General features: G+C 43.5%; 1 protein-coding gene across 3 annotated transcripts; it reads right to left on the bottom strand.

The window, feature by feature from the left end:
* Positions 1 to 1,021: 1,021 nt before the first annotated feature.
* Positions 1,022 to 23,172, bottom strand: PMS2 (PMS1 homolog 2, mismatch repair system component). Of its 3 annotated transcripts, none has more exons than XM_055410320.2 (16): positions 22,998 to 23,172; positions 20,803 to 20,942; positions 20,010 to 20,096; positions 19,723 to 19,825; positions 18,339 to 18,522; positions 15,484 to 15,651; positions 14,506 to 14,603; positions 13,150 to 13,249; positions 11,608 to 11,692; positions 10,505 to 10,660; positions 8,675 to 9,545; positions 6,877 to 7,044; positions 4,401 to 4,501; positions 4,026 to 4,195; positions 1,916 to 2,099; positions 1,022 to 1,423 (listed from the first exon to the last, which is right to left on the bottom strand). In XM_055410320.2, exons 1-15 carry the CDS (start codon positions 23,018 to 23,020, stop codon positions 1,956 to 1,958), a joined length of 2,598 nt encoding a protein of 865 aa, XP_055266295.2. In that variant the 5' UTR covers positions 23,021 to 23,172; the 3' UTR covers positions 1,022 to 1,423; positions 1,916 to 1,955. The 3 variants fall into 3 exon arrangements, with proteins under 3 accessions (XP_055266295.2, XP_055266293.2, XP_055266294.2); XM_055410318.2 differs by lacking the exon at positions 22,998 to 23,172 and adding an exon at positions 22,387 to 22,982 and having other exon boundaries at positions 1,954 to 2,099; XM_055410319.2 differs by lacking the exon at positions 22,998 to 23,172 and adding an exon at positions 22,387 to 22,981.
* Between the last annotated feature and the right edge of the window lie 50 nt (positions 23,173 to 23,222).

Here is a 23,222-nt window from a genome sequence, read left to right as displayed (position 1 = left end):
CTGTGCGACCCCATAGACGGCAGCCCACCAGGCTCCCCCGTCCCTGGGATTCTCCAGGCAAGAACACTGGAGTGGGTTTCCATTTCCTTCTCCAATGCATGAAAGTGAAAAGTGAAAGTGAAGTCGCTCAGTCATGTCTGACTCTTGGCGACCCCATGGGCTGCAGCCCACCAGGCTTCTCTGTTCATGGGATTTTCCAGGCAAGAGTACTGGAGTCGGGTGCCATTGCCTTAACACAAGACTAACTCAGGATCTCAGGTGTTATTTTTTCATTACTGCCATAAACAAGTTACCCCAAACTTATTGGCTTAAAGCAACACAAGTTTATCATCTTACAGTTTTGCGAGAAGTCCAAAAGGAACGGGTTCCTTTGGCAGCTCCAGGGAGAATCTTCAGGTTTCTAGAGGTCACCTTCCTCCCTCTTCGAAATCAGCATCATTTATCTCTCTGGCACAGCTGGGAAAAATTCTCCATTCTTTAGAAGACATGGGCTAGACTGGGCCACAGAACCAACCCAGGGCACACCCCGCCATCCCACCACCTTTACACCTGCAGAGCCCCTTTGGCCACCTACAGCAAATATTCAGGGGTTCTGGGATTAGCACAGGGGGCCTCTGCGGAAGGCCTCCCTCCCTCTGGAACCCCAATTTGCAGAGTTCTTGCAAATATTACATGAGATCTTTCAGGGCCACCAGCATAGCGCTTACATGAGTGACAATAATTATTACTTGACTGTCTCCTCACACCTAAGGACTTCTAAGTCTGTAAACGGAAGGAAGCCCACTGTCTGGGCAGAAAGGTGGAGAGCAGGGTTAGGGTGGGAGGTCCACACTGGCTATCGTCCACCAACTGCCATTTGGACCCTGCAGAGAGCATGCTTACTTCCATTTCGGGTAGAGTTCAAATGGGACAAGATTCTATGAAAAACTGACAACAGACTAGGGATTCTCCCTCCATTACAGTCAGTAACTAGAGCATCTTGCAGTCCGCACTCCAAAGAAATCAAATCACAGCATCAAAGTTACAGAAAAATCAGAATCTTTTATTTCCCCTTGCCTACAACAGTCTTTGGGCTTCCCAGGTGGCTCAGTGGTAAAGAATCCACCTGCCAAGCCAGAGACGCAGAAGACTTAGGTTCGATCCCTGGGTCAGGAAGATCCCCTGGAGGAGGATACGGCAACCAACTCCAGTGTTCTTGCCTAGAAAATTCCATGGACAGAAGAGCCTGGCAGGTCACAGTCCATGGGGTCGCAAAGAGTTGGACACGACTGAGCAACTAAGCACGCACAATGGTCTTTGCCATTCTGGCTGCAGCGGGGAACATTTAAAAAGAGAGATCCAGGAGCTCCCTGTTGGTTCAGTGGTTAGGATCCTGGGCTTTCACCACGGTGGTCCAGGTTTAATCCCCGAAAACCTTGCGACACTGCCAAAAACAAAATAAAAATTACAACAAACAAACAGAAAAGAGACCCCGATCCACCTGCTCAACTTCTTCCAGCTGGACAGAGAATCCCCCTTGGGTTTTATAGGACTCTTTTCTAAATTTAATATGTAGCAGGATTCAGAATGACTAGCTCCAAAGAACTGTAACGTTAACTTTATGAAATGAAACCATTAGGGATTTAATCATCATTAAGGGCTGAAAGTTACAGACCAAAATACGTCAGGCCCAGCAGAGGCCCCAATGACTTCTAAAGTGCTCTCTTTCTATAAAACATACTCTTGCCTCTATACACACACAGGCTCACATTTAAATGCAAAACAAAAAAAGTGTTGCAAGCAGTGCTCCAAGTGTATCAAAAAAGTCCTCAAGATCATTTCTAAATGGATCTGTTATCTCTGGAAGTAGCACTTGCATTTAGAGACACACCCCTCAAACGGTTCGTTAAAGCCCTGCCTTGCAAAACAGACAAACCTGCAATACGATCAACAGCTCTATAAAATGAGAAGCACCGTCAGCTCTGAGAAATGACATCCAGGTTGGCAATGTGTCTCATGGTGGGCCTTCCGTGGGGACAGTTCCAGGGATGATCCATCTCCCCCATGTGCGTGATGAGTTTCTTCATCTCGCTTATGTTAAGAGGGGTTCCAATCATCACCTGCGTGTTGAGACATGATGGCTTCAATTAAAGCTTTACTGGTCTGGGTTAGAACAGCCACACTTCAAACTTCCCTAGCAGCTTAGACGGTAAAGAATCCGCCTACCAGGTGAGAGACCTGGGTTCAAACCCTGGGTGGGGAAGATCCCCTGGAGGAGGGCATGGCAACCCACTCCAGTATTCTTGCTAGAGAATGACCCAGGGACAGAAGAGCCTGGTGGGCTACATACAGTCCATGGGATCACAAAGAGTTGGACACAACTGAGCGACTAAGTACAGCACAGCCATTCTTCAGAAGCAGTGTTCTCTACAGAGATGCTGGACAAGACTTTGTCTTGTGTTCCCTACAAATTCCTGTTTGGAAGAACCTTGCCCTCTAGGGCCCCAGCCCTCGGGCCCCTTTGTGAAATCCAGCCCTTCTGTGGCTCCCTCATGGTGGCACATCCTTGAGAGAGCTGTGGCCCACTCCCGTCCAGGACCAACTAGTCTCACCAGTTCCACCAGCACCCACAACCCCGCTGCCATGACCTCCCACCCTGGCGACCGCAGAGGTCTAACAGGTCTCCCTGCTCCCCCAACCCCGTCATCCCTTCAACCCATCCTCCACTCAGGGCCGGTGAGTCCTCTTAAGTCTGTCAGGAGCTTCCCCTGTGGTGCGGTGAATAGGAGTCTGTCTGCCAAAGCAGGGGACATGGGTGCGATCCCTGGACCAGGAAGATTCCACATGCCACAGGGCCACAAGTCCCTGCGCCACGACTGGGCCTGTGCTCTAGAGCCCAGGAGCCACAACTACTGAAGCCTGTGCACCCAGAGCCAGCAATCCGGAATTACGGAGCCGGCGTGCTGCAAGTGCTGAAGCCTGAGCCTCGACAGCCTGTGTGCCACGACAGGGGAAGCCACTGCAGTGAGGAGCCCCCGCTCTCCGCAACCAGAGAGCTCGCACACAGCAACGAAGACCCAGCTCAGCCAAAAAACAGACAACCCCGCAGCCACCCCTCAACCTGTATAAAAGTCCGAGTACACCACGTGACGTGGCCCTCACTGGCCTTCGCACTCACATCTGCAAGAAAGCAGCCCTTCCTCCCTGACTCCAGCCTCACAGACACCCCCTGGTCTCTTGCACAAGCCCATGAAGCAAGTATCTGCCTCAGGCCTTTGGCACTGGCCTCGCCCTCTACCCGGCACACGCTTCCCGCAGGCGTCTGCGTGTCTCAGGGCCCCTCTCCCTCAGGCTGCCGCTCAAACATCCCTGCCTGCCCTCAGCGCAACAGCTCGCCCATCTGTCCTCTGTAGCACCGTGGGGAGGCTACTTCAGTTGGATGCTCAGGGAGGGCGGGAGGGAACCAGGCAGGTGAGGAAGGCCTGTGGAGCAGGGCATCCAGGCAGAGGGCTTGCGGCGGGAAGCAGATGGTGTGGCTGGCCAAGGGCAGGACATGTGGCCCTGGGTGAAGAGGAGACAGCTCGCAGTCTGTGTGCTGTGTGGGGACAGCACCAGGGCCCTGCCAGCGTCAGGGGGCAGCAGCCAGAAAACACACACTGCCTGTCCTGGGGGTCCCTGAAAAATGCCTGCTGACTGCAGGGCCTCCGGACAACCTCCCACAGGGTCAGGAACTGGCAGCACCTACACCTTTTCCACCAGGATCATGACTACCCCTCAGGTCCACAGACAAACAATGGGGACAAATGGCGGACTGCGTGGGGTCACTGGAGGTGCAGGGAGGATGCTGCCTCAGGGATGCAGTAACTGTGGGTCAGAGTGGCCGTGCAGGGCTCAGGGTTGCGCTGGCTGAGGACGACAGGATCCTCTAGGCACACGGCCCAGGGTAACCATCGCCCACACTTAATGGGGCTGTCCGGGGCTGAACCAAGGACTCCTGAGCTACAGCAGAACCCTGCAGACCCTGTGGGCGAGCATTCCTTACTTACAGACTTGCGACAGGCTCTGGAGGCAAACATCTGCCGGACACGGGAGGGCCGGCACATGACCCCGGGGCTGTCGCTCAGCATGAAGAGAAGCTCATCTATGTCCTGGGGTCCAAAGGTCCAGTTCTTACTGGTTGGCAAGGAAATCAACTTGGCTCTTTCAGTGACTGGCGCTGAAAGGAGACAATTCGGGGAAAAAGCTATCATGTGAAAAATGCATTTCATTTGGGTGCTACTTGTCAGGAACATCTGAAAGAGTGGACGCAAAGCGCCCTGAGGGGAAGCCTGTCCATGTCTAAAAAAACATACTGTGCAGGGCCTCAGAGATCGTTCTCGGCTCTACAAGGATGCAATCCTACCTTTTAAGTAATAACTTACCGTGTTCATCGATAACAAAGTCAAAGCCATTCTTCCTGAATATTTCCAGATTTTCTATTAGAATTGATTCATTGACAGCCGTCAGGCTGAGAGTCTGAGGTCTGAAAAACAGAGACCCAAACTAGATCTTGAAGCCTCTAAGACAGAAATGAAATTAAAACAACAATTTTGTGATTTATTCAAACATAAACAACATGCTTTCAGCTGTGAACCTCACCTGTCACAAAACTCCATTTCCGTTTTTAAAAACATAATTTTTTTTGGCCACGCCTCAAGGCATGTGGGATCTTAGTTCCCCAATAGAGGATTGAACCCCGTGCCCCCTGCAGTGGAAGTGCAGAGTTCTAACCACTGGACTGCTGGGGAAGTCCTAAGCATTTCCTTTTAATTTCTATTTTTCTTTTTTTTAAAAAAGATCTTCTTAGAAGTCAGAGTTAACTCCAAAAGTAGTTTGTGTTTCCTCAATCTGCCAACCTACCCCAATGACTCTTTTTTTTTAACAATAACAATATAACCTAAAAAAGCTATTTTTCCTCCTCACAATAAAGAGAGTTTGAAAACTTGGCTTTGGTCATTATAGACATTTGAAAACAGAGGAAATGACATCTGTTCCACTATCCTGCTCCTTCTCCTGCCTGCATCCTTCGTCCAACCATCTCTCCTTCTAGCGATTCACCCATCTCTCCACCTGGATTTACAAAAACCACTAAAAGACAGGAGCTGTAAAGGTGAGCAAACACAGACCCGTTCTCTGCTCTCATGGAACAAACAGTCTAGTGGGGAAAAAAGACACTGATCAAACAGTCACGCAAACAAACTACAATTACAAACTATCCAGTGACTCAGGAGCACGAAGCACGGGAGACTTGGCCTGGAGAGTGGGGGCAGGGGTGGTCACGGAGGGCTTCTCTGAGGAAGTGACCTTTGGGCTGAGATCTGGGGGTGGGAAGCAGTTATCAGGTGATGGGGGTAACAAATGCTCTAGACAACAGTCTGTGCAAAGGCCCTAGGATGGACCACGGATGCTCCCAGAGCCACACACACAGATCTGCTTCCTTCCGCTTGATGGCCAGGGCGGCTCAAGCATAGAGAGCAGGAGAGGAGGGCTTAGGACAGCTGAGAGGTCGTCAGGGCCAGGCGAGGCAGGGCCTGGTGGGAAAGGATGCAGCTAGGGTCTTTACCCTTGCATCCCGAAGTGTGGTCCACTGGGAGCCCACCGTAGCCTGGGATTATCCAGGTCAACTTGAAATGCCACAAACAAGACTGTAATTATGCAAAATGGCTAAAAAATAAATGGCCTCTGTGAGAGGGATAGGAGTAACTCAGTATTCTAAAGTGGCTCATTCAATGTCTTTACTACTCCTACTAAAAATAAAGGTAATTAAACCATTCTGCATGAGGCAGAGGAAACAGAGTACTCAGCAGATAAACTAGGTAAGGGTTCCAGCTGAGAGATGGTTTCAGTGGTAACTTCTTCGTGACAGGATCTGCTGCTGTTGGGACTGAGCTGATTACATAGTTTAGTTTCCCAAATGAAAACCCATGACCTTTCTTTACGGCTCTACCTAAGATTTCTGGTTTACACGCTACACCACCACACCGCCTTGTAAAGTGGTCAGTGTAAAACATTCAGTCTGGCTAAAGAGAAAGAAATGCCAAATTCTGCAGTGACTAACTATTGGAATTGCTCTACCATAGCTGAGGACAGACACACAGGCACTATTGACCTTCTGAACACATGAAGTGAAGTGCTAGTTGCTTAGTTGTGCCCGACGCTTTGCAACCCCATGGACTGCAGCCCACCAGGCCCCTCTGTCCGTGGGATTTTCCAGGCAAGAATACTGGAGTGGGTAGCCATTTCCTTCTCCAGGGGACCCACCTACTCTAAATAGACATACTATAAACTGTCCTTCATCAAAAGGATTTCCTGGCCAACCAGTGATGGGCATTTTTGAACAGCTTAAAAGGTTTGATCGTTAAAGAAGCCATCAGCTTTAACCTTGGGCAAGTGATATCACCCGTGAGACAGTAGTACTACACAGTAACTATTTCAAAGGTTTGTGAGGATTAAATGCAAAATTTTCAACAGTGCCTGGCACAAAATAAGCACTACTAAAGGGCAGGTATGACTATTAATATGCAAAAAGTATGAAGGATATTTAGGACCAAAAAATAGAGATAAATAGATAAAGATTTGCTGTTTGCCAAGCTGACTCTAAGACCTCCCCCCATAGACTGTAGCCCGCCAGGCTCCTCTGTCCATGGGGTTCTCCAGGCAAGAATACTGGAGTGGGTTGCCATTTCCTCCTCCAGGGGATATTCTCAGATTGGGGATCAAACCGGAGTCTCCTACCTTAGCAGGCAGATTCTTTACCACCAAGCCACCAGGGAAGCCAGATAAAGACAGAAGACACACCTATACACTAAGTCTGGGATGTGAAATGACACTGAATTCTGAGCACTGAAATGCACTTACGCTATAAGCCTTTGACCCTGAAGAACAGTGTGCTGCTGAAGCATCTCGAAGTTGTATTTCTCGTCCGTGGCATGCTGGTCCACTATGAAGATATCTGCATTCAGCTTGGTGATGATAAACCCCAAGTTAAACTGACCAATGATTTCCATTTCTGCAAACATCGTTTTGCTGTGTGTAGAAAATACCAATTAGAAAAGTTTTTGTTTGTTTGTTTTTTGGGGGGCCCCACACTGCACGGCTTTTGGGATCTTAGTTCTCCCACCAGTGATTAAACCGGGGTTGAGTCCTAACCCCTGGACTGCTATGGAATTCCTGTTTTGGAAGACATTTTAAAAGATTCTTTCTCTGATTAAAAAAAAAAAATACAAAAACACAAAGTCCCTAATAATCACACTTTCTAAAGATAACATTATTCAAGCATTCATCTAAGTGCCCCGTGACTTAGTTACTAAATTAATGATTTGGGGCATATGCTTCCAGACCTTTGTCTGTACATTGTTTAAAATAAATGGAATCAATTCTTCATACTCCAAGCACTTAACAATGCATCTCAGATATTGTAGGAAAGACAGGGCATGACAGAAAGCAAGGGAGGAAGCCGCTGCTCCCACTTCGTCTTGCAGAGTCCCTCCAGCGCCCCCTGCTGATTATGTCTAACAGTGCACCAAGAGAAAGGCTTATATGGTCCAGCCTCCAGGACTGCGACTGAACACCAATCAGGATTGCAAAAGCAGGAATACGGAGCGATTTGGAGCTGAGAAGCAACAAACTGATATAATGTGCACAAATACCAACTCTTTGGATCTAACTGCTCTTTCAGGAACTGTCTGAGTCTGCTCTGGTTCCCCAGGCAGATTCCCCACAGGAAAAACCTGAAGACCCTGGTCTTTTCATGTCTTTGGCAGGTGTATCTCCCGGCATAAACCAGAACTAGAACCTAGCATCTGGTTCAAGAAACAAAGCTTTACAGCTTGATGTGTGCTCAGTCGCGTCCAAATCCTTGAAACTCCATGGACTGTAGCCGGCCATGCTCCTCTGTCCCTAGAATTTTCTCTGTCCAGATATTTTTAAAACAAATGATAAGAAAAGTACAACTTAAATATTTTGGCCTTCCCTGGTGGCTCAGTGGTGAAGAATCCTCCTGGAAATAGGAGACACAGGTTTGATCCCTGATCTGGGAAGATCGCACATACCTCAGGGCCCAGGAGCTGCAACTACTGAACCCTGCTCGCCCCAGAACCCGTGCTCTGCAACGAGAAGCCACTGCAGAGAGAAACCCGTAGACTCCAACTAGAGCAGCCCCTGCTTGCCACGAGAGAAAGTCTACAGGACAACAGAGACTCAGCACAGTTAAAAATAAATAAATGTCTTTTTAAAAATTATATATTTCAAGAGAATTCATCATTTTTAAGAATCACGTTAGACATGATTATTGTCAAGAAAGTACCAGTGACTACGGTTTTTTATTATCTGTATTACAGATATTTTACTTTAAACTGCCTTTGTTACTTGACCTTATCTGATACCATCTTCTTGAAATCATAGCTTTGGTAATTCTCCCTCATATACATTAAATGGAAAGATGGAAAATAGCAATAATGTTCCCCAAAGGTGCCCTGAATTCCATTCAGGGAGAAGTCACCATGGGTTGAAAACTTCCAGGAAGAGGAATGAAACTGGGGTCGAGAAGGCTTTGATTGATTTGGACCAAATCCGCATGAAATATAAGGAAAAAAATTCTTGCAAGGTTTCAGGTTGCAGAACTGCATGGTAAGAGTTTTTTAAAGAAAATTGTTACCTGATCTCTTTTCTTAATTCGTCTTCTGCTGCTTGATTTTCTCCAGGGCAAATCTTTGCCCGAAACTTCCTATAATTCTGTTGACTTTCTCGCTGTTGTCCTTGCTGACACAACTGCTTTATTCGTTTGGCTAAAGAACTCATGGAAAAATCAAGGGGCACTATTTTCCTGTTAATTTTCACAGCTACATCCACCTCGGACGCTGACACACTCTGGATTTTCACCGACTCTGGAAGGACGTCGGGATTTAAAGGAATCCCTTCTTTTTTAAAACGCTTTGCGTTTGGGGATGAGAGCTTCATGGGCTGCAGCAGGACTCTAGATGTGGAGCCGCTTTCTTCTTGGTTTAAATGGCACTTTGTGCCTGAAAGATGATGGTCAGTTTCAGGTAACATTTCCCGAGACTCCACATTTTCTTGGGAAAATCTGTCTTCGGGGGAGCTTAAAACCTGGTCAGTGCTGGGGTGGCCGCTCGTCTCGGGGGTGCTGGATGCCTCCTCGGAGCCAGCAGATGTGCTGCCGTGGCCCGAGTCCTCCTCCATCTCCACTCTGCCCATCGAGTTGTGGGGTCCCTGAGCAGAAGTCCTCCTTTCCTCCCCAGGTTCAGAGATGTGCTTCTGGGAGCAGGGGAGCCCCAAAGCTCTAGGAAACTGGGCACTGCTTTTCTGCCTCGGAGAAACCTGCCTTGGATCGGTGGCCTTCGGACCCCGGGACTTGTTCTCAGTCGAGTGACGAAGGGAAAAGGCCTCTCTCAGCCTGGAAATAGTCCCGACCCTTTTCTCTTCTCCCTGAGTCCTTAATGGGGTAGGATCATCCTTCTTTTCTGGCTCAGGCTTCTCCATCTCTGCTGAAGGCCTCTTTATTAAGTGACCTAAGTAGATGTGAACAGAGAAGGACATCAGAGGCTGTGCAGAAATGGAATTATTGTTGTTTAGTCACTAAGTCGTGTCCAACTCTTTTGCAACCCCATGGATTGAATCCCATGGCTCCTCTGTCCACGGGATTCTCCAGGCAAGAATACTAGAGTGGGTTGCCATACCCTCCTCCAGGGGATCTTCCCAACCTAGGCACTGAACCGTCTCCTGCATGGGCAGGTGGATTCTTTAATGATGAGCCACCAGGGAAGCCCATGCAAAAATGGAATAAAGGGATATTTTTACGTGAACACGCACTTTGCACAAAAGGAGCTCTGTATGGCTGATCCAAGGTATGAACACAGTGCTACATGAACCAGGAAGGAGACACAAATTAAAACCACAATGTGATACAGCTATATACTCTTCAGAACAGATAAATTAAAAAAAAAAATGCTTGCAAGGTTAAGGATCCAATGGGATGCTTAAATACTGCTGCTGGTGGGGACACTGGTACAACCGCTTTGTAAAACTCTCTAGGACAAGTCTCATCTCAACGTGCCACTCAGCGATGAATACACAGGGGATGTGAAGGCAAATGGCAAAGTAAGAACCTCCCCCTAAATTCCCTGCTCCATAAGAAACAGGAGAAAATGGCAAAAATTATCAGACTCAACTTGTTCAGAACTCTGGAAATGGACAAAAGGCTTGCCAAAATTAGGGCATGTTTGCTGAAAGAGAAGGGGTGAGTCTTGGTAAGAATGGACCCCTGCATGGTAACAGAGGCGGCTTGTGTCTCTTTTTACCCAGATTACCTTTAAATCTGCAGCAACATGCTTTCTAGGGTGACACATCTCTGTCTAAAAAGGGAGATTTTCTTTCATGCCAAAAAAAACTTTACCTCCAAAAAAACTGAGAACAGCACCAGGACAGCTGCAGGTTGTAGAAGCTGTTTATATGCTGGTGTTTTTCTTACCTTCCACATCCAGCAGAGGCTGCTGGCTGACCTGGAGTTTGTTAATATCACTCTCGAACATTCCTATCAAAGACGTCTTTAAAACTGCCAACAAAAGCTTCTCCTCTTGCAGTAAAATTTGCCTTTTATCTGGAGTAACATTAATGTCGACACATTCTAAAGCAAAATAGAAAAGATGCTGATTAAGTCCACCTTAAGCAAACAGATGAACTACGCAAGCACTTGAGTAGGGAAATTGCAAAAGAAAAAAGCAAATAAACCCATGAAAATATAGGTTAAAATTGCAAACTAAAATGTCATTTTTATCACCTACTGAATCTGCTTAAAACTTACAATCCCTAGTACATTGTTGATAGATGTACAAACTGGTATAACAGGATCACATTCACTGACCCAATGATTCTACTTTTAGGAGTTTATCTTAAAGAAACGATCAAAGATATAGATAATGATTTATCTATAAGAAAAGAATTTAAATTTCCAAAAGCTGAAAACAACTAAAATAAGCACAAACATAAAAGTTCACAAATCAACATATATCCACACACTGAAATACAATACAGCTATTAACATTAGAATCGTGTTTCTGAAAAGAAATCTTTACATCTAAGGTTAAAGAGCACAATACAAAATTATCCAAAATTATTTTCCCATTCCAAAAAATATGGAGAGAGATATATATATATATACACCATTAGATATATATATTTTTAAGGTGTGCACATATATATTTCTAAGCATCTACAAAAAACACTGGATAACAATAAACCATAATAAAAGCTATCAGAAGAAAAATATCTAGATGAAATGAATTATTTTCAAAATCAGGGAAAACATTCAGTCGACTTTCTCCCTTGGCTGACATGAAAAAGTCACATTTTCCTAATAACACCATCAACAAAGTTCCAGGTAGAAAGCAGGAAAGCCTGTATAAAAAAATAAAAGTCTAAAATAAAATACTTTTAAAATTTTTTTAGTTTATAAAAATGTATATAGCCATTAACTGTTCTATAAAATTTTCCAGTCATATCTGAGCTTTATAATTTCATTTTATTCTTTCAGGAGTAAGTCACCAATTTTAGTGAAACCTCAGCAGAACTTACCTGAATCAACAGAAACATTAAGAACAACAAAGGGGTACTGATGTCGATTATACATGTGATAGACCTCATTCACAAGTCTGGAAACCTACACAAAAAAACAAAGATTAGAAAAGTAATTTCTAAATTTCTTTCCCCAGTGTTCTAACAACACTCTAACCAACTATTAAAAGGATACATTTTTAACAGCTTTTTTGAGGTAGAGTTGGCCTAAAACAAATTGAACTTAAAGTGTACATTTGATAAGTTCTGATATATACATATGCGTGCGAACCCATCCCCACAATCAAGCTAATGAAGACATTCATCACCTCAAAAAGGTTTCCTCCCAAGGGGTATTTTTAAGCAGATTCATAAAACTGAATCTTTTTCCAATATGAAGATGCTCTTGAAGAGATGTCAGTAAAATGTGATATAGTTTAAATGCTCATAAAATACATTCACGTGTACATAAAAGTGTATTTATATGACTTTATAATGAGACTATCAAATGGCATTACAGATAGGCCATAATATTACACCCATTATAATCCAGTTTAAAAATTTAGAAGCCAAATCATATCTGGTTGATAGAAGTAATCTGGAGGAATTCTCTGCCTAGTGGTTAAGACCACACTTCCACTGCTGAGGGTGTAGGTTCAGTCCCTGGTTGAGGAACTAAGACCCCACCAGCCATGTGGCACGGCAAAAACAAACCAAGATGTAATTTTGAACAATCACTGGGAAACAGAAACTATTACTGAGGGATAATGTTGCTGAAGATGCAAAATCAAAACTGACCATTAAAAAATGCTATCATCATATCAAGATGATCAGTTTTAGTTTGAAGCAGAAGCAATCGGGGCCTTATTTTCCTGGAAAATGGATAAAACAAAGAGAAAATACAGAAGCACGTGCACGTGTGTCACTCTACACCAAAGAGTCTAGGTAATAGCGAATATTTTAAAACGCTTACTGTCTTCTAACAGTGATCGTTTTTACGATAATATATTGGTTATTAATATATGTCCATATGTATGCACATACACACATATGTATAATTGAAACCACTGCATGGTACACATTTTTAAAGGTCTAAAATAAGATAATTTATACATAACCAACAAGGACCTACTATATAGCACAGGGAATGCTACTCAATATTCTGTAATAGTCTAAATGGGAAAAGAATTTGAAAAAGAATAGATACATGTACGTGTATAACTGAACCACTCTGCTGTACACCTCAGACATAACACTGCAAATAACTACACTCCAATGTAAAATAAAAATCTTTTTAAAAAGAAACTAATAGCGAGACATTCTAAAAATATTTTTTAAACGATAATAATATAGCATTGTCGGTTTAAATAATATATTTGCATAAAAAGATGTTTTTAGAATAAAATTGATTAGAATGAAAAAAAAGATAATTTACTCATGTTTTTGAGTCAGAGTCTCAAGTTCCATGTAAACTGCCTGTGTCAGAAAATGGTATTTAATAAAAAATAAAATTAAAAGTGAAGGCTAAAAGAAAAAAGCTAATCGCCCCAAATTTTGAAATACCTTTGCTGGGTCACAAGGCCGCCGATTGATAAAGAAAAACTGTCTGTCCGTTGAACTTCTTCCCACGCCATGAGCACAGTGCGAAATAAAACCTGAGATACTGTTCAATGTTAACGCCATTAGGGCAGGATTCCAGAGTGGAAAGCATCAGACACATATCACTCAGCAGTCTCAAAGTGAAGAATAAAAACACAGTCCCCGGGACAAGCTGACAGGTATGCACATTTCAGGTAACGTGGGTCTGTGCTCCGTTCTGGTGAGTCATGAAAGGAACACAGACCCTCTGCAAGTCCCAAGATCCCATTCTTGACAAATCCACCACGGGTAACTCAGGGGTTTCAAAACCGATTCATTTTGGCTCTCACTTTCCCTATTAAGTCCTTGGCCTCCACATAAGGAGCAGGTCTCACCCCACATTCACATTCTCGAACCTTCGTGCAGTCCCCACCAAGCTGTCCATGGAGCCCAGGGACCTGAATCCAGGCTCTTTGCCCACACTCTCCTTCCTTTTAAAATCTGTTCTCAGTCAGCAAACTTTTATCAACTAACGCACTGGTTACGGGCTTATTTCACCTGAGATCTACCCCTGGGATATCTGAGTTTCTGTAAGACTGATACTGTAACATAAAAAGGTGAATCTTCACCTTTAATTTCAGGCATAAGCCAAAGGCAGGTGGACGGATGGTAAACAATATGGGCTGTCACAAGGCCAACCCTGTTTATAGAAAAGTGTCTGTATTTTGCTTACGCTAAAAGTAATGGTGCTGGGGGACTTCCCTAAGATCCAGAGTGTAGGGTCTCCGCCACTGGACCACTGCAAGAGGCCTGGGCTCAAGCCCTGGTTGGGGCATTAGATCCCACATGCCACAACTAAGGGTTCGCATGCTGCAACCAAGCATAAATAAATGAAGGAGCCTGCATGCCACGCCGCAACTAAGACCCCAGTACAGCCAAGTAGATAAACCATTGTTTAAAAAACAATGATGACGGTGATGGATTGGACTCTGAGTAAGGCACCAGTGAAAATAAACTCAGCCTCTACCCCTCTCTGCCAGATCCCAATAAAGTGAAACATTATACATAATTTAAGAGTTATCCTACTTGTTCACTAGACAGAGCCTCTTCTACAAGGGTTAACTCAATAGGAAACTCCCTAAAATGTACCAGTTACCCAGAACACTGTTTGCATTTAGTACCTTACTCCTTCATATAAACCTGCTTCCTCAGCAATCATACTGCCTACAGCTTTACGATGGACATAAGAAACTATAAACTTTAAAAGCATGATCTTTAAAAACAAAACCAAGGGAAAAAAAAAAAAACTGATGGTAATTTTCTGGGCAGCAATCTACTTACCAAAAGAGGTTATGCAGAGCCTGGGAATCGCTCAACCCATATTCTTCGCAGATGGAGTCACTAGGGGGCAGCTGCACAAAGGGGATGACGCTTTGCAACTGAAAGAAGTCAAGGTTCATGGTGATTTCATGACCAAGTGAGAACTTCAACTTCCAAACTTCAGAAAGTTAGCTATAACAAGAGCTCTGTGTTTTCCTTCATAGTCAAGCTATCCATATTAAGAGAACAAAGAATCTCAACAATGGCTTTCTGCAGTTTTAGAGTAATTTTGACTTATTAGCGAAGTAAAACAGTTGGGGTTCCTACTTATCCATTATCAACACATTGCCCACAAGGCCTTCCCTGGTGGTGGAGTGGTTAAGAATCTGCCCTGCAATGCAGGGGATGTGGGTTCGCGCCCTGGTCAGGGAACTAGTATCTCACATGTCTCCGAGCAACTAAGCACTCGAGCCACAACTGCTGAGCCAGAACGCTACAACTGGAGAGTCTGTGGGCCACACGAGGGAGATCCCACATGCCGCAGCTGAGACCTGACACAGCCAAATAAATATTAAAGAAAAACCACACTGCCCATAAAACTTTCTATTTTTTTAGAGAGTAAAAGGATTATTTTAAAACTTTACAGCTCTTAACATTAATCTTTGAGATGGGGGCCTAATTAAAAGAAAATCAATTACTGAATTTTATTCTCTATTTGCTATTGCTGTTCAGTCGCTAAATGGTATGCGACTCCATGGACAGCAGCATACCAGGTTCTCCTGTCCTTCACTGTCTCCCAGAGTTAGCTCAAATTCATGTCCCTTGAGTCAGTGATGGTATCTAACCATCTCATCCTCTGCCACCCCTTTCTCCACTTGCCTTCAAATGTTCCCAGCATTGGGGTCTTTTCCAATGCTCTAGTCTATTGAAAAGGAACAAAAGAAACTTGCCATAATCAGAAGAGTGAGGAAATGGTTTTATACAATCGGCCACCACTACCTGCTTCTGCCCAAACACCAGTCCGATGTTTTCCTTCATGCTGGAGCTTCCGCTGGTGCACACCACAGGCTGCCGCTTGCCCTGCCCAACCTGATTGGTGCAACTTATACGGACGCCCGCTGAAATGATGCAGTATGCCTGTAACACCTGAACCATCTTGGCGAACTCCTGTTGAAAACACACAAACCCAAGGACTCAAGGTTACTTCAGTTTGACAAGAATCATATGATTCAAGTTACACAGGCAACTCAAGGTTCTCGTATCATCTTCCAATAAGACAAAACAATTTATAAGCTGAATCTCCCAACACGGTATCCAAGAGAAATCAGAGAATAAGGTTCTTTTTGTGTGTGTGTGTGTGCAGTGCCAGCCAATGAAGTAATACTCCTATGGGTACTCCTGTTGTTGTTGAGTCACTAAGTTGTATCCGACTCTTTTTGTGACCCCGTGGGCTGGAGACTGCCAGGCTCTTCTGTCCATGGGATTTCCCACTCAAGAATACTAGATTTGGTTGCCATTTCCTTCTCCAGAGGATAAGGTTCTAAATGACACTTAGCTCCTTTCCAAAATGTCCAAGTTTTCTGCTATAAAAATTGAGACACACATTCCCTTTGACATTGGAATCCCCCCTCTGGAAATTTATCCTTGCAAAAAACACAGTGGCATAAACAATCAAAAATGTATTATGAAAATGTTTACTGAGACAATCTATAGTTGTGAGAAATTAAAAACAACCTAAGCAGGGGCTAATTAATTACAGTATATCCATACAATGGTACCATGATATTATATAGTACCAGTCGACCAAAAAAGATATCTACAATATACTATATAAAAAGTCAAGGTATTGAACAATGTATATAATATGATCCTAATTGTTAAAAAAAAAAAGAAAGAAACATATGTAGAAAGATTGTATATACACGTATGCAAATACAAACCAAAGTCTGGGAGAAAAGCAAAAATAGCACCAACTTTCTGCCACACACAATTCCATGTGATTTAAATGTTTCATATTCTGTATCACTTGATTTCCTAATATTAATATTTATCTTGAAAACTTTTCTAAGATTTATGAATACATGAAACTAGAAGGAGACTGGAAAGACAAACCAAACTGTTAACCATGGTCGTCCCTGGCAAGTACAAGTTCTCTTATGCCTATGTTTTTGAGGCACAGATGTGTTTACCGTACAATACAAAATAATAATAAAAGTTTTCTCTGTACAAAAAATGTTTAATTTTTAAATTAAAAGAAAACATTTTTTAAGTTTTTCTATACTTTGCAAAATTTTATAAAGTTTTAACTAGCACAAATTGCTTTAGCGGTAAAGAAAGTTTTAAGCAGCATATGTTTAAGTAATTTTTTGGATTATAAAAAACATAGATACAAAAGAGAAAGGCTCAAGGAAGATAGCAAAAGTGATAGCAGATCCAAGAAAAACCACTGGTAGCATTCATGCATCTACTCTCCCAGTCCTTTTTTCTACGCTAATTTAGGCCAATTGCTTTGTTTTTAGAAAACTGTAATCATATATACATATGACTATATATATATATATATCTCCACGGAAAAGGAAATGGCAACCCACTCCAGTATTCTTGCCTGGAAAATTCCATGGACAGAGAAGCCTGGCAGGCTACAGTCCATGGGGGTCACAAAAGAGACACAACTCAGCAACTCAACAACAATGTAATCATATATACATATGACTATATATATATATATATCTCCACAGAAAAGGAAATGGCAACCCACTCCAGTATTCTTGCCTGGAAAATTCCATGGACAGAGAAGCCTGGCAGGCTACAGTCCATGGGGGTCACAAAAGAGACACAACTCAGCAACTCAACAACAATGTAATCATATATACATATGACTATATATATATATATATCTCCACAGAAAAGGAAATGGCAACCCACTCCAGTATTCTTGCCTGGAAAATTCCATGGACAGAGAAGCCTGGCAGGCTACAGTCCATGGGGGTCACAAAAGAGACACAACTCAGCAACTCAACAACAATGTAATCATATATACATATGACTATATATATATATATATCTCCACAGAAAAGGAAATGGCAACCCACTCCAGTATTCTTGCCTGGAAAATTCCATGGACAGAGAAGCCTGGCAGGCTACAGTCCATGGGGGTCACAAGAGTCAGACACAACTCAGCAACTCAACAACAACTTACATACATGTGATTATATACCTACATATTTACACATACACATATATACATATATAGACAATTTCTAACTGCTTTTTAAACAGTTATATAATATGCAACTATTTCATTTTCATTCCAATTCATAAAAGTTATACTGATTCACTTTTCAGGGAACCAAGAAAAATTATCTTCTTGAAAAATACAGAGAGGATCAAAAAATAGTCTTAAGAGACTCATTTCCCATACTAGAAAACCTTCTAAACACAACTTGATGATTCTTTCCAAGAAAAGAAAAGGTTAAATCATCCAAAAGTTGGGTCTTTTAGGGAAAAAGATGAGCTAAGCACCTCTCCAAATATTAAAAAATTAAAGGAAGAGAATGAACAGATATGCAAACCAACCTGATTGAACTCCGTTTGGTCACTACACTCTCCAGACTCTCCAAGTAGGGATTCTGGATTTATTGTACTTTTAGTTTGGCTGCTCTGAGTCTTAGTTACAGCCTGCGGGATCTTCAATGTGGCATGCAGGATCTTTTAGCTGCAGTGTGTGATCTCTTAGCTGCAGCATGCAGGATCTGGTTCACTGACCAGGGATCAAGCCTGGGCGCCCCTCCTCCCCAGGCACTAGGGGCATGGCGTTCCAGCCCCTGGACCACCAGGGAAGTCCCTTACTGTACCTTCTTAATATTCCTTTGAAACTCCTTATGGCGCACAGGAAGTGTATAAAATAGCTGCTGCACGCTGACTGTCGTCCCCCTGGGTCGTGGGTAGGGGGTTTTCTGGAGGATTTTTCCATTGTGATCAAACGCCAGTCGAGTCCCAACCTTCACAGATGCGTGGCAGGTAGAAATAGTCACATCGCTGTAAGAAAAAGCCAGTCCAGCACGGTCAGCTAAAGATGCCCAGGTCCTGGACGTCACGTACTCGTTTTCTCACTTCCATTCTCTCAAAAGTCTCCTAAAAAGATGCTGATCCTTCCGAGATCATCAAGAGAGATTGAAGGGGTGAGGAAACATCATAAAATCTAAAGCGTGGGCCCCAGTAGATAGTGAGAGAGTTCTGTAACTATTTTGTTTTGATAAAAGCTTTGATACTTGCTTTGGTTAAACTGCAAAATAAAAGATCTTAAAACTTCCAAATTCACCAAAAAAGATTTATTTCTCTGTTTAGCTATCATACTACTACTCTAAGAAAATCTTAGAAGATGTTGTGCAGTTAAATAAGTGCTTAGCAAATTTTTTCCTCAACATCAAAATAAAATCAACAGTACATGGCATCTATATTTATCTATATATTACTTTTAAAAAAATTAATTAATTAACTAATTTGGTGGCACCAAGTCATAGCTGCAGCACACAGGATCTTTGATCTTTCATTGCAGCAGGTGGGATATTTAGTTGAGTGACGTGAGATATAGTTCCCTGACCAGGAATGGAACCTAGTCCCAACCACTGGACCACCAAGGAAGTCCCTATGTGACAGTCGCTCGGTCGTGTCTGACTCTTTGCGACCCCATGGATTATACAGTCTGTGGAATTCTCCAGGCCAGAATACTGGAGTGGGTAGCCTATCCCTTCTCCAAGGGATCTTCCCAACCCAGGGATCGATCCCTGGTCTCCCGCACTGCAGGAGGATTCTTTACCAGCTGAGCCAAAAGAGAAGCCCAAGAATACTGGAGTGGGTAGTCTATCCCTTCTCCAGTGGATCTTCCCCACCCAGGAATCAAACCAGGGTCTCCTGCATGGCAGGCGGGATGCTTTACCAACTGAGCTATCAGGGAAGCCTAGCTATGTTACTTTTAAATTGAGAAGTTTCTGCTGTAATAAGGATAACAATTGTTTTATAAGATTATATACTATTTGCTTCATTTCATTCATTCATTGCTTACATTTCAGAAACATTATCATTTAGGTTGACAGTACAATAAAACAGAACAGAGAAACTAGAAGTTGAGAATATTCATATGGAAAAGTGTAAAAAAAATGATTCTAATCAGACTTCTCAATTATCAGAGAGATTTTTTAGAAGGGGTCAAGTTAGAGGATAAAAACATTGCATCACCTCAGTGCACAGAGTGAGCTCAGAGCTTCGCCTCGAAAGCCAAAAGTTTCAACCTGGGTGAGGTCAGCAAATTCCTGAATCTTCGAAGTGTGGTGTTTCAGAGCTGAGAGAGAGGTGAAGAGTCTAAGTCCAGGATATTGCAAATGATAGAGCAATGAACACACAGAGTACCCACCCAAGTGACTGGTTTTATAAGCTGTTTTTGTGTTTCCTAAGACAGTGTTACCCCAAATTCTCAAATGCTGGGCCCAAATATTTTAAAATAGGATTAGCAAAATACCACTTACTTAAGCCTTCGAAATTTTCTTCTTCTACCCCACATCCGTTGTCTGAAACTTCGATGAGCTCCACTCCATAGTCTTTAAGCCTGAGATCTAAAAAGGTTAAAGTACTGACTTCTCAAATTGATCGACATGAAAAGACTTTAGAGTGAAAGACAATAGTTATAACTTACACCATGCAACTTTGAGTCCTAACTATATTTATTTAAATACACTACTGTCATCTTTCATATTTTATTCTTGAAAGTCCTTCATGGCTATTTACTAGCCCAGATAAAGTAGCTTTCTTTTTATTTTTCTTTTTCCTCTTTCCTTCAAGATGATAATTTTAACATAGTCTTCAAGAGAACAGGTTCTGGAATCAGACTCCCTGGGGTCAGATTTACTAGCTAAAGCTCAAAAACACAAATTCCTTGTGCCTTAATTTCCTCATTTGTAAAATGGAGATAATAATTATTGCAATAATAGTAATTTCCAATCTCATAAGATTACTCTGCAGACTAAATGTTACCTACACAGTTCTTAGCACAATGCCTGCCTGGCACATAGTAAGAACACAATAAAAGTTAACTGCTATTATTATGATTACTACCTAGTCAAGTACTAGGCACATAATAGGTGCTAAATTTATGTTTAAAAAAATAACAACTTCTCAGCATATCAATAACTATCTTGCTACAGTCTTATTTTTTATGCTTAAAAAATAACTTCACAGCATATCAATGATCATCTTACTGTTTCTTGAATAAAATAGCATAACCTGATTATTTCTTGTGGTTTAAAACTCTCCCAAACTTACCAATACTAGTTGCACCGGCATCCACACTATTTTCTACCAACTCCTTCACAGCAGTGCTTAGACCAAGTACCACTTGCCCAGAACAAATCTGATGGACTGACTTCCGATCGATAGGTTTGATGGCCTTAGCAAGTTCTGAACTAAAGAAACCAGTTACAACAGACAAAGCAAGCAGGCAATTATGTATTTTCATCCTGGTTTGAACTGTGGGAAACAATTCATCTCTGTTAACAGTTAACTGGTCTAATCCACCCATTACATTAACATATCCAATAATTATATTCATAAATATAAATGTTGGTCTACAATCCTTAAACATGTCAAAAATCTACTGAATGGATACTTCAAGTAAAATAGATTTTAAAATCTAATTATACTGGGATCTACATGGGGTAGACGCATGTCCCCCTCAAGCTATGGGTCAATAAACACTTATAATAGGACCTTCTTTCTTGAAAACTGAAAGCAACATTTCCCCACAATTTGAAAAAGCAAGTTTGCTGGGAAATCCAGTGTTCATGTCAAAATCAAAACCATCTCAGAAATCAGGTACCAATTGGATAACTATTCCTATGGTTGCCTTCAGATACGCACTCCAGGGGCTTCCCTGGTGGTCCAGCGGTTAAGTATCCACCATGCAATAGGGAACATAGGTTCAATTCCTGGTTGGGGAACTAAGATCCCACACCCCACAGAGCAACTAAGCCTGAGAACTGTAACTAGAGAGTCTGTATGTGCAACAAAAGATCCTGCCTGCCACAATGAAGACCAAAGGGAGCCCAAAAAAAAAAAAAAATCCCCACTCTGAATCCAGGCTGCCAGCTCCCGTCTTGGCAAAGGCCCTTAAAGTCCTGACTGTACCTCCTTTCAGAATTTTCCAAAGGGTTTGTCTCTGTTTTCTCTCTACTTCAATTAATCCCCCATGATACCACCAGAGTTACTTTAGAAACCACAAAACTGGTCAAATAATTTTATTTTTTCAAGAACTTACTAGCATCACACTGCTAGATGTGTGTACTGTCATGTCTCACTCTGAGACCCCGTGGGCTCCTGTCTCCAGGAATTATCCAGGCACAAATACTGGGTTGCCATTTCCTCCCACAGGGGATCCTCCTCACCCAGGGATCAAACCCACATCTCTTAGGCCTCCTACACTGGCAGGCAGATTTTTTTTTACCACTACTTGTCACTGGGACGCAGTATATCCTCGGTGAAAGTGAAAGTCGCTCAGTCGTGTCCGACTCTGCAACCCCATGGACTACACAGTCCATGGAATTCTCCAAGCCAGAATACTGGAGGGGGTAGCCCTTCCCTTTTCCAGGGGATCTTTCCTGACCCAGGAATCGAACCCAGGTCTTCCGCATCACAGGCGGATTCTTTAACCGCTGAGCCACCAAGGAAGCCCACGAATACTGGAGTGGGTAGCGTATCCCTTCTACAGGGGGGATCTCCCCGACCCAGGAATCAAACCCGGGTCTCCTGCATTGCAGGCAGCTTCTTTAGCAACTGAGCCATCAGGAAAGCCCATATCCTCGGTAAACCCTTGTTTAAAAAAAAAAAAAAAATCCTTCCTCTTCATTTTACCTTGCAAACGAGACATAAAATGGGAAAAAGTCCTCTAAAAATAAGTTGGTTTGGCAGGACATCCCATATGGGCCCAGCCTTGACATTTGGAGAGGTGGAGATACATTTAAACAAACACAGAGAATCTGGGTTCACCAATCTGACAACTGTGCAGCAATGCTACCCGAAGATCTGCTAATCCCGAATTCGGTGTCGCTGCGGGTAACCGTGTACTCAAGAGATACAGAAGCACTGCGTCCTTTAAAACTGTGCGGCTATGCAAATTCGCATGTCTTGAAGCCGCCCCTAAAACAACCCTCAATTTAAACAGAGAGAGCGCGCTCAACCAGGTAAAAAGGAAAAGAATTCCGTCTACTGGGATTTCAAGCTCCAAGTTCAGGTCCGCAGATGACTGGCAGCGTCCGAACGGGGGGCCGAACTCCCCCGCGGACCCCGACCTCAAAGTGAACCACAGGGCGGCGGGTGTGGGGCGCACTGAGGAGACCGCTCCGGGGTCTCCGTGTCGCCGGCTCGGTCTGCGCCGCGGTCACTTTCCCCTCCGTTCCAGAGGTCTGGAACGCCGTGGGCCTTAGCCAGGGCGACCGCGAGAGAACGCTGCAAGCTCGGCTCACCTCGGCCCGTCAGCTCGCTCCATGGATGCAGAGCCTGAGGCGGGACTCAAAGCCGTTCGCGCCGCCGCTCCCGCTGGCGCCCCGCCACCCGGCAGCCCATTGGCTATTTCCCACACCGTGCCCCGCCCACTTCCGGATACGGCCGCGAACGCTTCCCACAGCTTCTTTTCCCTGATTGGTGGTGTCAAAGGTCGAGTCCGTGACGTCGAGAGAGCAGGGGCCAAT

Source organism: Moschus berezovskii, chromosome 27, assembly GCF_049115385.1.
Source record: "Moschus berezovskii isolate FMDL1 chromosome 27, NW_MosBer_1.0, whole genome shotgun sequence".
Lineage (NCBI taxonomy): Eukaryota > Metazoa > Chordata > Mammalia > Artiodactyla > Moschidae > Moschus > Moschus berezovskii.
The sequence above is the reverse complement of the archived record's forward strand: the minus strand, read 5'-3'. Positions and strand labels throughout refer to the sequence as shown.